At 47.0% G+C, this 15,934-nt stretch overlaps 1 protein-coding gene across 2 annotated transcripts in view; it reads right to left on the reverse strand.

Moving 5' to 3' along the window:
* The window catches only part of HSPBP1 (HSPA (Hsp70) binding protein 1), a 201,687-nt gene that overhangs the window by 100,248 nt on the left and 85,505 nt on the right, over positions 1 to 15,934 (reverse strand). For both annotated transcript variants that reach the window (XM_078655044.1, XM_078655045.1), the window contains exon 6: positions 12,977 to 13,073. In XM_078655044.1, the coding sequence (XP_078511170.1) occupies positions 12,977 to 13,073 (97 nt within the window). The remainder of the gene's footprint in view (positions 1 to 12,976; positions 13,074 to 15,934) is intronic.

Consider the following 15,934-nt stretch of genomic DNA (forward strand, 5'->3'; position numbering starts at 1 on the left):
GCAATTCCGCGCATCCACAGATCCACCATGGGGGGAAGATCCTTCTCCTATTTAGCGGCCAAGACCTGGAATTCCCTCACTACCCACCTCCGCCTTACACAGAACCACCTCTCCTTCAGAAAGCAACTAAAACCCCCCCTCCCCCAAGCGCCTTGAGACCCTCTGGGTGAGTAGTGCGCTATACAAATTTTCGAACTGGACTTGAGAACGAAGATATTGTTCTATGCCTATGGTCTCCTTTTACATTTAACTAACTCAATGGTATCAGGCCCAGCAGTGATACACTTTTCAACCTTTCAGTTACTACTTGGGACTTAAGGTGAATTGTACAAAAACTGTATGGAGTCATGGCCCAAGGGTGGAAGATAGAAGGATTCAAGTCACTATCCACTCCATCAAATATTTCAGTATTCACTTGGCTGGGGTAGAAGACAGAACCCGCATTAAAAATATAATCCTCTACTAGACCTTTTCAGACACACGTACTTGGATGGCTTTAACCTCATCTATGTTGGGGAGAGTGGTGTTATTAACAATGATAACCCTTCACAACCCTCCCCAAGATCATATACAGCCTACAAAATTATCCATTCACCCTACTCTAGAGATGTTTGCAGATCATGACTTCAACCTTAGATATTTTCTCTGGAACAAAGGCCACATCTGAATCTCCTTTGAGAAATGCTGTAAATTGACATAAAATGGTGGCCTAGCCATGATAGATACTAAGGCCTATTACAGGGCGGGTCACCTGATGGTGGCAACGACTGGATCCACTCGCAAATGTGGGATCCACAATAGACTTTACGAATGCTGTGGAATTATGGGTATTTATTTACTTATTTATACAGTTTTATATAGCACAAACTAGACCCTGGAAGGTTGTCAGAGTGCTTTACAAATGTTACATCAAATAGATAGTGAAATAAACTAGGAACATTTATGTGAGTAGATAACAGGAAAACATAAATAATGGGGAGAAAACCCTGTTGCATTTCCTATGCGGAGGGAAACTCACATTAGAGACCCACCCACGACAAAAGTGTTTTGTGACATACAGAAAGCCACGAACAGACATACAAGTTGAGGAGACCGACTCACAGAACAGACCTCGCTGTGGATGGGCACCATTTTCTCAGATGTATCAACCCTAGAGGGCTTTTGAGGGGGAATGTGGGTTACTACACATGCAGTTATTAAAATACCTCCAACTCCGACATGCTCTAACAATCTCTACAATACATCTCGAGGAAATCCAGAGTATAATCCCTAGTGATGCCTCCCTCCTTCACCCCCAACGAAAGGGAACCTTTCCCACATATATAGAAGCCAGCCAACTTTAATAAACTTGAAGAGAAATGAGAAACAGTCTTAGGCCCCCTAGATGATGTAGAATGGATGTGGGCACTCATGGCCCCATGTGGAGCAGCAGTCACAAACATGCTTCGCCTCATACAATTTAAATATCTACACAAAATCTGACTCCCAAACGACTTTGGCGCTTTCAAAGGGGAATGGGATCGGAATGTCTACGGTGTTGCATTCAACAGGATGCTTTCTACCCACAGTATGGACTTGCCAAATCTAGATTTCTTCTGGTAGAGATCTTTCACCCACTTCAAATGGTCTTGAAATGACTGCTTAATCACAACCGAAAATTAGCTCTACTCTACACAGAGGAGGAAGAGGGTTTCACAAATGTTGAGAAGATACTTCTAAGAGTAAGCCTAACTTGGGGAAGAGGGCTATCGTTTAAACTGGAGGAGTCAAACACCCCTAATGTCAGGGTGTGGGAACAAGGTCTAGATAGATGCTGGATCCTCAAGATCACGATACAGGCGGCATGGGACTGCCCTCAAAAACAGAAAATATGGAGTGGCTGGGAGGGGAATTATTCACATTGTTAGCCCCCTCGTACTTGACTATATACACACACCTACAAGAGCTTTCCTGATGTGTCGCCACCCTCATACATAGCAAAGGCACTTCATTCCACCTAGAGATCTATATAAAAAAGGAGAACCTGGTGCTGCACCATAGAATAATGTGTGTGTAATCAAACAACATGTTGATGTGTACCTTTGAATTAATATGCTTATAAATGTTTCAGAAAAAAAACTATAAATACATTTATTTAAAGAAATACTTTAAGAACAGCCCTGCAATTAATAAATAACTGGTTGGACTTCTTAAGAGTCTTGGTTCTGTCAAGATAAAATGACATTACCCTTCTAACATCCCACAAATGCAGTTAGCGCGCTTCTGGGAAATATGGATTTAGAAAATAGAACAGGTAATGTAAATGACTTGTAAATGTGGAATTCTGAGACAAATTGGGGTAGAAAAGAAGGGTGTGTCCTCAGCACAACCCAATAAATGAGAAGAAACATGTATGGTTCAACAGCTGAAAGAGGTTGGATCTCCCAAACCCTACGGGCAGATGTTATTGCTATCAAAAATGCTGTTTTAAATTAAAGATATTGCAATGAGTATGCAAAAAATGGAGGGCCCAGTAACTTAGACAAGACGAGCCTGAGTTCCCAAGGAGAAGACAGTGTTCTGACTAAAGGGAACACTTTCTTTAAGCCCTGTAAAAAAACAGGAATTTCCAGGAAAGACACCTGCTTAGGACTGGTTTCATCTGGAAAGATGACATAGCAGCAATATGCACCTTAAATGAATAGAAATGTAGTTTGGATTATGCCAAATATAAGAGGTAAGGGATGAGGACATCCTTTTTCTTAGTGATCAGGTTATGTCCATTATTCTGGCACATAAGTGGAATCTTTTTCACTTAAAGGATAAACAATTTCTTCTAGATGGTTATTTGATAATGTTCATATGTTTAATTGACCATATTGTCTGATCTTATGGACCATGCTGAAAATTCAGTGACGTCGATCGTGAATGTCAGTGATGGTGATGTCTGTGCCTTCTTTCACCTTTGTCTAACATCCTCTCTCTAGATCTCTCTCTGTGGCAGTCTTTATGTGGTGCTGGCCCTTTTTCAGCATACACAGCATGGCTGCAGGGCTATTCTGGTCTTTTCTGCTTCCACTGCTCATGCTCAGGTCTTCCAATTTGCCTCTCAGGATGATGCCTTCTCAATCATTCAAGGTTCACTTCGACAAGTTTCTGCAAAATTGACTTCACTAAATAGGAGGATGGCAGACATATCTCACACACCATGTGTAAATCAGTTCACAAGGCGGAAATTCCCAGTACATACCATCGTAGTAGAAGATCCTGGAGTCTTAAAGGGGCAGGTTGTTGATGTCTCAACCTTATTCAACGTAAGTATAGAAGGCTGCACTCCTCCCTTAAGGTTAGACCTGTACTCAGCACATGTACTCAGCATTTTGCACTGCTCATGCTACAAAGCAGTCTTGACAAGGGTTTTTTGGGCTTAGGAAGTCTAAATGTTTTTCCACTGATAGCCTCTTGAAGGGTAAGGCTAAATGCATGAACATATGGAAATGTGCACCCTATGTGTGAAAATCTGAGCAAATATATTGATTATAAGTGTGCCAGGGCAATGCACCCATTAGGTAATTCTTCTAACATTTAGTACTATCAGTGAAGATCTTACACTGCCAAATGTTCAAGTAGCCCAATTCACAGAACTGGCCAAGATTTGGTGATAAGAGTTTAGTCGTGTCCCTCCGCTGCTATAAAAAGTACATTAGATTTTTTTCAAAGGAGTGTATATCAATATAATTTATACTAGAAAAAAGAAAGAATGAAATATTTTGTTAATGATACCAATCCACAATCAGAAGCACCCTACAAACATGAGTAATTGAGGCCCAGCTGGGATACAAGCAGTTATTCACAAACTAAAGTGAAGATCAAAACAAATGATGAACAATTGTTACTTACCTGTAAACAGGTGGTTCTCCAGTATTGGTGTGTTTCATAGATTCACATGCTTGAATATTCCCCGTCGCCGAAGTGGAAGCCCCACCATAAATAAAATGGCAATAAAATCCCAATAAAAATATGTATGTAAATACATAACACATAAAAATACACACTAGAAATAGTTGCAAATACCAAGTCATAATTTGCACATAGGAATACATGGAGAGAAAGAAAAACTCTGCAACATATCACTGTCATTATGTTAGTCCAAACTACAGCCAATCAGGCGCAAGCACCCCTCCAGAACCTTCTCCTCAGAGGCTCAGGCCCTCAGATTTTCGTAGCACAGTAGTGACAAAAGAGTCTAGGAGGAGAAGCGAGCCTCTGAGGGGAGGCGGGTGGGTCGCATGTGAATCTATGAAAGACACCAATACTGGAGAACCACCTGTTTACAGGTAAGTAACAATTGTTTTTCTACAGTATTAGGGTGTCTTTCATAGATTCACATGCTTTAATAGAATAGTGAGCCTTAATAGCTGGTAGCAAGAGCAACAGTAGCAATGCATAGGCATGAATATGCACCAAAAGCATAGCGTAGCCAGTAGGAATGATAATAATAATAACAACCATATCATTACATGAACCATATAGGTGGAGGGTAGGAAGCAGAGGCTCACCTTAGTTTAAAACATTGCGAAGCACTGCTTGTCCCACTGCCGTATCAGCTTCGTTGATCGTTTCAAGGCAATAATGTTTCGTGAACGTGTGCCTGCCTGCCAAATTTAATGGATCGGCACACCAGCAAACAGGGCGGTAGAGGATGACATCGCCCTGGTGGAATGAGCTCTCACTGCAGATTGGAGGCTTGCCAGCCTGCTGGTGACAGAAGGAGACTGCTGAAGAAATCCAACGTGCAATAGTTGGCTTGGTGACAGGACGCCCCTTGCACATGCGTCCATAGGCTACGAATAGCTGCCGTCCTATCGATGTAAAACTTAAGGCACCTCTTAACGTCCAGAGAGTGTAAACGCTGCTCTGCTGGAGAGTGAGGATTGGGAAAGAAAGTGTTTAAGAAAACAGGCTCTTTGAGGTGAAAGTCAGCGGGCACCTTAGGAATGTAAGCCGGGTTGGTGCGAAGTAGTACACAGTCCGATTTCAACTGGAGAAAAGGCGGCTTAATGGTAAAGGCATGCACATCACTCACGCGCCGTGACGAGGTTAAAGCAAGGAGCAAGGCCACCTTCCAAGTTAAAAACTTCAACTCCGCCTTGTGGATAGGCTCAAATGGCGCTTTCATTAATTGTGCCAAAACAATGTTGAGATGCCAGGTTGGAGGAGGACGCCTAATGAGCGAGAACTTCCTGAACAGTCCCTTGAAGAACTGACGAATAATCCTGGAAGAGCAGAGAGAGGAGGACCCATCCTGCCAGAAGCGAGACATCGCAGCCAAGAAAACCTTCAAGGTGGACTGGGAGAGCCCTGAATGTGCGAGTTCTAAAAAGAACGGAAGAAGCTGAGCCGGAGGAGAATGCACAGGATGAATGTTGGCAGCCAGGCACTAGTGACAGAACCTCTTCAATTTGAGTTTATAAGTCTTTATTGTAGATGGAGCTCTGGCATTGGCCAGAATGTCTCTGCATGCTGGTGGGATTTTCAAATGGGCAAATTCAACGTGCTCAGGTTCCAGGCTGACAATCTGAGAGAGGAGGGGTCCGGATGACAGATCAAGCCCTCGTCCATCGTGAGGAGGTCCGCTCGAGGATGAAGGAGAATGGGATCGCACTGAGACAGAAGCTCAGTTCCGAGAATCATGCTTGTCGAGGCCATCTGGGAGCGATCAGGAGAATGTGGTATGGCTGTCTCCTCATCTTCCACAATACTCGAGGAACCAGAGGAATCAGCAGAAAGGCGTAGGCGAACAGACGGCACCAACCCTTCGAAAGGGCATTCCCGGACGATTCTGGATGGGGAAGCCAATTTGCAAAGGACGGGCATTTCCGGTTCGCCGGGCTCGCAAAGAGATCTATGCTGGGATGACCCCAATTCGGAAAGATAAAGTCCAGAGTCGGCTGATGTAGCTCCCACTCGTGCGTTGATGATACGGATCTGCTGAGGGCATCTGCTAGGATGTTCGAGATGCCCGGTAGATGGAACCGCTGTCAGGGTAACGTGGTGCCGAAGCGCCCAATCCCAGATAGCCTGTGCCAGACGAGACAAGAGAGGAGATTTGGTGCCGCCCTGCTTGTTCACGTAGTGCATACTGGTGGTATTGTCCGTTTGGATGAGCACCGACTCTCCCTGGATCAGAAGATGGAACGTTTGAGAGCCAATAAGGTGGCCATCAGCTCCAACAGGTTGATGTGCCAGGAGCGTTTGGGACTGAGTCCATTTGCCCTTGATGGATAGCCCTTGAAGGTGTGCCCCCCAACCTTCTAAGGAAGTATCCGTGGTCAGAGTGAGGTCCGGAAAGGTGGCGAGGAATGAAGTCCCGGCAGCCACGTTGGACAGCTGTGCCCACCACTGGAGAGCCGCTCTCATCCGGGCGGTCACATGAACAAGATCCTTGAAGGAGCCGGTGACCTGCCGCCATTGACCATGTAATTCTTCCTGAAAAGGACGACTCTTGAGCCTGCAGTTTGGTACCAGAGAGATGCAGGAGGACGCTATTCCCAGAAAAGACATACGAACGGAAACTGACTTTTTTGAACAAAGGAGGGACACTAGGCGTAGAATTCTCAGTTGTCGCTCATGAGACACGAACGCTTTGGCTAGTGACGTATCCAGAGTGGCACCTAGAAAAGTCCTGCAGCGAGATGGGTCGATCTGAGACTTCTCGGCATTGATTGAGAGGCTGAGGGATTGAAATAAGTCCTGGCAGAGTTGAATGTCTCGAGAAAGCTGGCTGTGAGACTGCGACTTGATGAGAGAATCGTCTAGGTATGGAAAAATGTGAACGCCTTGAAGACGTAGATAAGCCACTACTGGGGCCAAGACCTTTGTGAAGACACGAGCGGCGGATCGTAGGCTGAAAGGTAGCACCCTGATTTGAAAGCGTCTCCGCCCCACTCGGAAGCGCAAGTACTTCCGGTGACGATGAAGAATTGGCACATGGAAATAGGCGTCCTGGAGGTCGATGGTGGTCATGAAGTCGTCCTTGCAGAGAAGACATAAAATCAGGGTGAGCATGCGTAAGGACTGGCACTTCAGGTATTTGTTCAGTGCCCGTAAATGAAGTATTGGACGCCAGTCGCCTGTCTTCTTTAGGATGAGGAAAAACCGGGAATAAAATCCCAGTCCCCTTTGATATTTGGGGACCACTTCGATGACACCTTTCTACATCATGATGTGAATCTGCTGGAAAAGTTCTTTGAGGTGCACAGGAGGCGGACCAGTTGGAGGAGTGTAAGGAGGGAATTTTACGAACTCCAAGGCGTGGCCCTTTGATACAATGTCCAGTACCCAACGGTCCGAGGTGATTGAGGACCATTGAGAAAAGAACAGGGAGATTCGCCCTCCAACCTTGCGCGGGAAAGGAAAGTCATTGCCTTTTTGAAGTGGAACCTCTGTAGGAAGATTTTCCACGATAGGACTTGGAAGTGTGCTGGCGTGAGGTCTGCTGTTGCTGGTTGGAATACCGTTGATTTCCCTAGTTATAGGAGCGGTATTGGCTTGATCCTCCACGAAAAGAAGAGGTAGTGCCGCGTCCGCGCGCACCACGAAAGGGAATGTAAAGTGCCCAGGGAGCGAGCTGTTTCCGTATCTTTTTTTATCGTCTGCAGCGCCTCATCGACATGCTGACCGAATAGTGACTCACCGTCATAAGGCATGTCTAGAATTTTGGCCTGGACTTCCTGGCGGAAAGAGGTAGACCGGAGCCAACCCTGGTGCCGTAGAACAACTGCCCCTGCAAGTTGACGGAAGCCACTGCAGGCAATATCGACGGAGCAATCGATGATCTCCTCCGACGCTCTTTCCCCCTTCTTGGAGAATCTTAAGAGCCTCCGCCCTAGAGGCCTCCGGAATGTGGGCAACTAAGCTGGACATGTCAGACCACATCTGACGATCGTAGCGCCCAAGTATGGCCAAAGCTTTAGCGGCCCTAAAAGTAGTGGAGGCCATAGTTGAGAATTTGTGCCCGATCGCATCTAAGCGACGTCCTTCACGATCCGGAGGAGCTGTAATTGGTGAAGAGGGATTTCTGGAACGGCGCTGGGCGGCCTGAGTGACTACAGAATCTGGTTTAGGCTGCACCACCAGGCAAGCTGGAGAACCCTGGGGCGCTTTATACTTTTTCTCCAATCGTGGCAGCTGTGCAGGGATGGATTTAGGAGTTTGCATCAACTTGACTCCTTCATTCCAGATGAAGTTGATGATTGGGACAGTACGAACTTGCTTGAAGGGTTGACTCTTAAAGTCATACAGAAAACAGTCTTCTTCCCTTTAAACCATGGGAAGTTTAAAGCGGAGTGCCGCCCTATCCATGAGTTGGTGGAAGCCTGCAATGTCAACAGGAGGGGAATCCCCTGGAGTCACAGGAGGCGGGGACGGTGTTTGGATCTAGTAGTCGTCCCAGTCTTGCATATCGCCATCACCATCCGTATCATCATCCCGCAGCTCACCATCCTCTCTATCTGGACGAAGATTAACATCCTCATCGTACACCGTAGCTTTGACCCGAATAGAAGTCGTAGCTGTAGCCGGTGGCGGTGCTTCTTTTGGTAGCGGAACAGTGGTAGGAGCTGGTGCAGGCGCAGTTGCCGTAGGTAGAGGCGACCCCATACCAGATGGTGGGAAACGCTTGTTGTAATCTTCCAACATATACTGAAGATTTGTAATAAGGGAAAGAGGAAGTGACGCCGCCGGAACTTGAGTGGACGGTTCTTCCTCCTGAACATACGAGTCCTCGTGATCATCCCCATAGTCCTGACACTTTATGACTAGTTCAGAAGAGCTACGTGCTGCCCTGAAATGATCGTCCTCTTCATCCTCAGACACAGAGTCTGACTCAGGACCTGTCGCAAACAGTGGAGTGGGTGGCTGTGTGTCTCAGGGTATGTCAAGCTGTTCCAAAGGCACTTGGCGACGCTGGTGCAAAGGGTCGGTGGAGGAAACAGCGGACCAGGATGAAGGAATTGGCACCAAAGGTAAGGATGTGAAGGCAGAAGGCACCACCGTCGACGAGGTTGTCGCCGAAGACGACAACACAGGCGTCGACGAAGCCGCCGTCGACGAGGCCATCGTCGACGAGGCCATCGTCGACGAAACACTCGTCGACGGAGTGGTCAACGAGGAGGAGATCTTCTACACAATTCTCGCCAACGTAGATCCTGACGACGACGAGAGGCTCTTCTTCAACGTCGAAGCAATGGGTATCGTCGACGAGACAGTTTTAAAACTCAGGCAGACCTTCGTCGACGTAGATGCTGTCGACGCAGCCACCGTAAACGACCCAGAAGCCGATGTCATCGTCACTGTTGTCGTCGACGAACCGGAGACGGCAGATCCCGTCGTCGGGACGATCGTCGACGATTTTACACGTTTTAAGGTAGAAACGTGCTTAGAAGAAGCCGTAGACGCTGAGAGCCAGATCTCGGGGGCGTCGGCGTAGCAGGAGGAGGTGGGGACACCGCAGGAGCCTTCAAAACTGAGAGTTTCTTTTTCTTCAAGAAGGGAGAAGGTACATCCTGCACACTGCTACACATTGAGGCGGCTTTAGACGTACCTGACACGAGGCTTTCTGCGTCAGAAAGAGCTGAATCCTTGTCCTTCAGCCTTTGTAACCAGAGGAGGAGGCGACCCTCCCTATCCTTCAAGGTTTTTGTGGAGAAAGTCCTGCAGATCTTACATTTGCCTACCTCATGGTCAGGGTATAAGCAATTAATACATTTCTTGTGGGGGTCCTCAGAATAAAGTCTCAACTTCCCACAAGAAGAACAAGGTCTAAACAAAGACTTCTTACTTGAAGACATGGTAGAAAGTACTGGAAAACTAAAGAAAAGTAGAAAACTAAGCAGAGCTCAGGGAGACTCCCTTCACACGACGTGCAGTAGAAAATCTGAGGGACTGAGCCTCTGAGGAGAAGGTTCTGGAGGGATGCATGTGCCTGATTGGCTGTAGTTTGTACTAACATAATGACAGTGATATGTTGCAAAGTTTTTCTTTCTCTCCATGTATTCCTATGTGGAAATTATGACTTGGCATTTGCAACTATTTCTAGTGTGTATTTTTATGTGTTATGCTTTTACATACATATTTTTATTGGGATTTTATTGCTATTTTATTTACTGTGGGCCTCCCACTTCGGCGACGGGGAATATTCAAGCATGTGAATCTATGAAAGACACCCTAATACTGGTGAACTTTATAGGACAGCTTGTCAAAGCGTAGGCAGAATATTGTGTTTGTGTAAGGCAACAATGGGTGACTCAACTAATGCAGGGTTGAGGGCCTGGGACTCTCGGTGGTCAGTGAAAGAAGATACTGTGCGACAGCCAAGACTCTAGTTGCATGGGCAAAAGCTTGATATGGATGATGCTGAAGATAGGAAAACAGAAGCACCACACATTCTTGAAAACATGGTAGCAGCTCACAGTGCTCTTGTTGCAAAGTCATCGTGTGCCCTGGGCACCCCTCAACTTTTTGATGACTGATACTGGTGGTAACTTATTTTGACTGACTCTGGGCTCTGTCTAACCAGGGCCAGTGTTATGCTGAAAGAAACACATTAGAATACAGTTAAGACACCTACATACACTAGGGTACACAATGGTATGGTGGGGTACCCCTGTGATTGGCATGACCTCCCCTATAGGTCCCTAGTATATAATAGGGCAGGGGGATTGAAACTACCTAGTACCCTGCCCCAGTACCCTGGGGCATGGCAGTTTAGAGGCCAGCAGCCTTTTTTCTGCATTCACATGTGTGCACTGCTGAAGCCTGAGGTCAGTTTAAAAACAGCTGTGGATGTCAGGACTGCTTTTAAAAAGTAAATTGTGCCCAAACTCGACTTTGGTGTTTGGGGCACTTCAAAATGGATAACCTACAATGTTTTAGCATATTAGGGACCCCAAGGGTCTCCCCTAGGTATCCCAGGGGTGGGGCCAGGTATTTATAAGGTACACCCTTATAAAATGAGTTTTTATATGCCTGGGTAAAGTGAAATTTCACATTTCACTCCCCACATTGTTGTAAAGTGCTGCTCAAATTCGACTTTAATGCTAGGAGCACTGTAAAGGGAGAATCTGCAATATTTCTTCAGATTCAGAACCCCTAAAGTCTCCCCTAGTAGCGCATGGGGTGGGGTTTCTGTAGATGTAAGGTAAGTACTTATAAAATATGTTTTTGTAAGTCCTGGTGCTGAGAAAATGGCCCAAGTAATTTTTCCCATTGCAAATCCCCTGTTACATAGGTAGAAAGTTATTGATTAATAACTATTGATAGGAGAGGGATAAAATGCCATTCAAAGACTTCCCAGAATAGTATTAATAAATCCAACAATATCATATTGTTGAATTTCTCCTAAAGTATACATACAAGAAGTTAGAAGACCTTCTTGTTTGTAGGTTCAAATTCAACCTTCCAGTGGTCTCCCCGATTGGTCAGAGTTAAGTGGATTAGCCAGTCTGCCTTGAAGAGGTGATAAATAGCCCCTAGGGTTAACCAGCTCTGCTGGCAGGGCAGTGTGCTGTTCCGTAGGAATGCCAGGTCAGGGCGAGGGGTCGTAAACTATGCTCTTAAGGGGGAGGGCAGAGACCATTGTCAGTTACAGCTCTGAACTTCCCACCTTAGGCAGATGGTAGGATTAAGGAAGGTATGAGCAGATGCAGGAGGGAGAGTCTAAGTGAATTAGCCATCCTAGGGGTGTGTTTAGCCAGCTCTTACCTCCTTGCTGGAAAATCAGCCATTATGGATTTGGAAGATTTGATGCACTCTGGGACAAAACAATGCCACACTCTACAGGATGTGGTCATAACTTTGAAGAGTTACCCTGCTCCCATTGGTCAGAAGTGACCTCCTGCATGACCCAGAGAACTTGGAATAAGTATCTGAGAGTGGCAGAGCCCTCCAGATCTGCTGCATGAAACTTATTGGAGCAAGAAGGGCTCTGTTGAGAAATTTTGCTGTGCAAAGATTTCTAAGGCCTGTCCTCTGAAGACTGCACCATCTGAAACTATAGCCCTGTGGATTATCTTGCTGAAAAATAACTGAAGAGTGGACTCCCTGAAAGCTACTGGTTAAAAGAGATCTGGAACATCACCAACTAAATCTACACTGACGTCCTCAACTTTCAAGGATCATCTTGGAGCTTCTAGACCCTTGGAGTGAGTTTGAGACACTTTGGGACCCCTTGACGAACTCCAGGAAGAAGTTCAAGTAGTTTGGAGAACTTTGGACTAACTTTGAAAAAAAAACCTCATAGAGGAGATTACTGCGAAGGCCCATCACCCTACCTTGGGTTGCCCCACCCTATCCTGAAGAAGACCCGCATGGCCAAGGTCTAACCCATCCTTATGGCCGCAAGACGGGTCGAAACGTCGACGCCTTTTTAAAGGGCCTGGACCTCAACTCCATATCTAACGTTCCACATGATTCTATGTAAAATTGTAACTAGAAGTTGCCTACTAGTATTGTGGTCAGGCCAAAAAGGACGGTGATTTACAACCAGTCCGCCGCTTTCAACCGTACTAATTGTTTCCGTATGTCACTACCTTGATTTTTCTCTCCTCACCACTTCACACCTGAGCAACTTTCTTTACGCATGTTACCTTTGGAGCAACCTTAATGTGTAAATATTAACGTAGAGTGTTAAGTAATTCCATTGCCTCACCAATTGACAAGAAAATAAAATGCATGGTGAAGTAGAGTCTGGTTTGTTGCACTTCTCTGTTTTTGTTTCATTCATTTATTAAGTATTATGAGCAGATGTATTGTTCTTTAGCATGCTCAGAAATGATTTATTGAATACACTGAAGGTTAACTGATTAATCTCCTTTCTACAAGTAAGGTCTAGGACCATTGCCTTTTGATTACGCTTGGGCTGAGCATTCTGGTGTGTAAAGTGAGCTTAACTATAGCGGAGAGAGAATCATGGTCAGTGTAGGGACAGACTGTTTACCTGCAAAGGGCACCCAATACATGTTCATGAAAGGGCCCATGATCAGTGCGGAGAAGAGCCACCAGTTGCTGGATCATGCCCATGGAGCAGAGTGCACCTGAAAAAGCAAAGACAAGAATAGGCTATGGACACCGTACACCTTTTATACGACAAAAGCAAGGTGAATACTGGATGTACACTTCTTCTATCAGCTAAACTTTTTTCATACCCGTCCAACATGTTCTAAAACTGTTTAAGGCTTAAATGATACACACTTTATACATTTCCAAAATAAAGAATAAAGAGTAGAATCCAGTCATGCTGTAAGTCGCAGGTTCCTTCTCATTTCAGTTAAACATTAACAGGCTTAGACAAAGACGTTAAGATATGGAAGGCATTCGGACAAAACATTTACATTCGGACATTTGGGGGCATCCTGATGTAAATGAGCCAACTGACCTTTATATCACCGTGGATTATTGGAGGCTGAAGCCAAACATTATTTTAGTTACAGAATTCAGACAAATAATAAGTTGGTTGCTGATTCACACTTTTTCCAGTTAATGAGATTTGACTTCAAAAGGTTATCATTTCACAACTGAACGTCGGTTCACATCATCACAATTGGTAAACTTGAAATATGACTAAGAGATAAGAAAGTGCAAAAATATTAATTTTTATAAGAAACATTAAAAACAAAGGTCATAAGGGGCGGAGCTTGCCGGCGTCTTATCCTGCTATAATCCTGACTTTTCACGGACCTCAGGGGTCAAAATCACGCCCCCGTTGACCTGAATACCTCTGGTAGCCGGCTGCTACGGAATTCCCCCTTCGGCAACCCTCGAAACCCACCGGGAAGAGCGGCGCCCACTAGGCCCTGAAGCCGCGGCTCTGGGGTGAACGCAGCCCGCTCTGCGTCACGCGACGTGCGGCTCTTTGGCGCGGATCGCGCCCGGCGAATATCCCGTCCTCCAGAGACAACCCCGGAGTTCATTGCAGAACGTGCGGAGGGAGGCTGAGACCCGACTCTACAACCCACCTGCCTCTGGGACATCTAGCGTACAGGTGCTCTGGCGATTGCTACGGGGGTGAGTCCGGCTTCCTGCCCTGCTTTCACCGGGGGCGTCCTTCGATCCTGCCATTCCCCTCCCCCCTGGACGCCTGGCACTCGTGCTTACCCACCTACACCTTGCCGCTGATGCGCTGACCTGCGAAGACAACCGGTGAGGAACAGAGATTGTTCGAGAGGGTCATCGTGGAGGGGAGTGCCCAGGTCTCCCTGCTCGTCTTTCCCCGACGGCCCTGATCGATCCTGGGCTTTGCCGCGCCGCTTGGTGAGCATTGGACCAGGAGGGGCGGCCATCTTGGCGTCCTCCACTGCTGCGGCCTAGGAAGCAACTGCAGCCAGAGCTTGCTCAAGATCGGATCTGCTGAGAAGCGCTTCGGACCGATTCATCGTTCGGGCTTACTCCCAGGCGCTCCACCTTGGAAGCGGAGGCCTGTCACCGCACAACTGCAGTCGTCTGCGCAGCCATGGGCAAAGGCGATAAATCACAGAGCAAGCTCCCCTTTGAGAGCCGCCGCACAAAACCTACAAACAACTCGGACCCTGGCGGTGCAGCCATGCCCAGAGACAATGATAGCACAATCTATTCGGATATAAAATACTTGCTGATCACTATGGAAAAGGGCCTTCAGGACAGCATTACATCTATTGGTACCAAGATCGACGCGCTCACATACCGGATGGACCGCATGGCAGAACGCGTTGACAAACATACGGAGCGCCTAGACATGGCTGAGAGGCGCTTAACTGAAGTGGAGGAGGCGCAAATGGAGTTGGACAAAGATCGTCAGCAGATCGGGATGATACTTCAAGTGATACGGGACAAGTCGGAGGATTTGGAGGCCCGCTCGCGCCGATCCAACATACGGATCACGGGGATCCCGGAGACGACTCAGACGGGTAAAATGGAACTCTTTATCGAGAAACTTCTTCGCCTGCTGCTGGGGGACGACGCTTTTTCACCTATGTTTATTGTGGAGAGAGCACACCGCACGTTGGCGCCGCAGCCACAACCGGGACTCCCCCCGAGACCCATCACTGCGAAGCTCCTGAATTACAGAGACCGGGACACATCCCTGAGAATTGCCAGAGAGAAGGGAACCTTACAATACGAGGGCTCAACGGTCTCCATCTACCCTGACTTTACAGCTAAAGTGCAGGAAGAACGTAAGCGCTTTGCTCCGTACAAAAAACAACTGAAGGATCTTGGGCTGGACTATGCCATGCTGTACCCGGCGAAGCTGAGAAGTAACCGACAGGGGGACACACACTTCTTTACGGACCCCAAAGACTTGCAGAAAACTCTTAAAGTGTGGTCTAAGGAGCGCCGGAAAGCTAATGGCGCCCAAGCGGAAAGCGAAAGCAACAACAGTTGCCTGGATGACCAAGAGTAGGTGAGCGGGCCGGTTTGCTGACCACTGCTCGGAACAGGCCTCACTACTCGACATCCTGTAGCCACCGTCTGTGGCTACCCACCCTGTTGAGAATCTGCTCCGTGCCCCGGGCCGGGGATCCCACTATACCGGCTGCGAGAACTTCTTGGCACGACCTTATGGTGAGACTATTCCAAACTGTACGGGTGTAACACACTGCCTTATTGCTGTTTTGAACTGTCTGCGATGCTGAAACGCCCATTGTTGGAGTTGGGGATTGCTGCCTGATCTATGTACGCAATAACCTGTATGCGGGGGGCGACCCGCCATTTAAAAAGCTTGATATTTGTAGTACTGAGGTTCGCTATGATTACTGCACCGGGCGATGGTGCTGGGGACGGTCCTAACCACGTGACCTTACTGGGTTACTGACTCCTATACAGGCATCCTCTGCCCCGGTGCTGTTTGCACTCACTGCTCCCTTGGGAGCTCCCTGTGTCACACACGGGACTGTTCCACTAGTTTTGGGATTGTCATGTT

The sequence above is a fragment of the Lissotriton helveticus genome, chromosome 7, assembly GCF_964261635.1.
Source record: "Lissotriton helveticus chromosome 7, aLisHel1.1, whole genome shotgun sequence".
Lineage (NCBI taxonomy): Eukaryota > Metazoa > Chordata > Amphibia > Caudata > Salamandridae > Lissotriton > Lissotriton helveticus.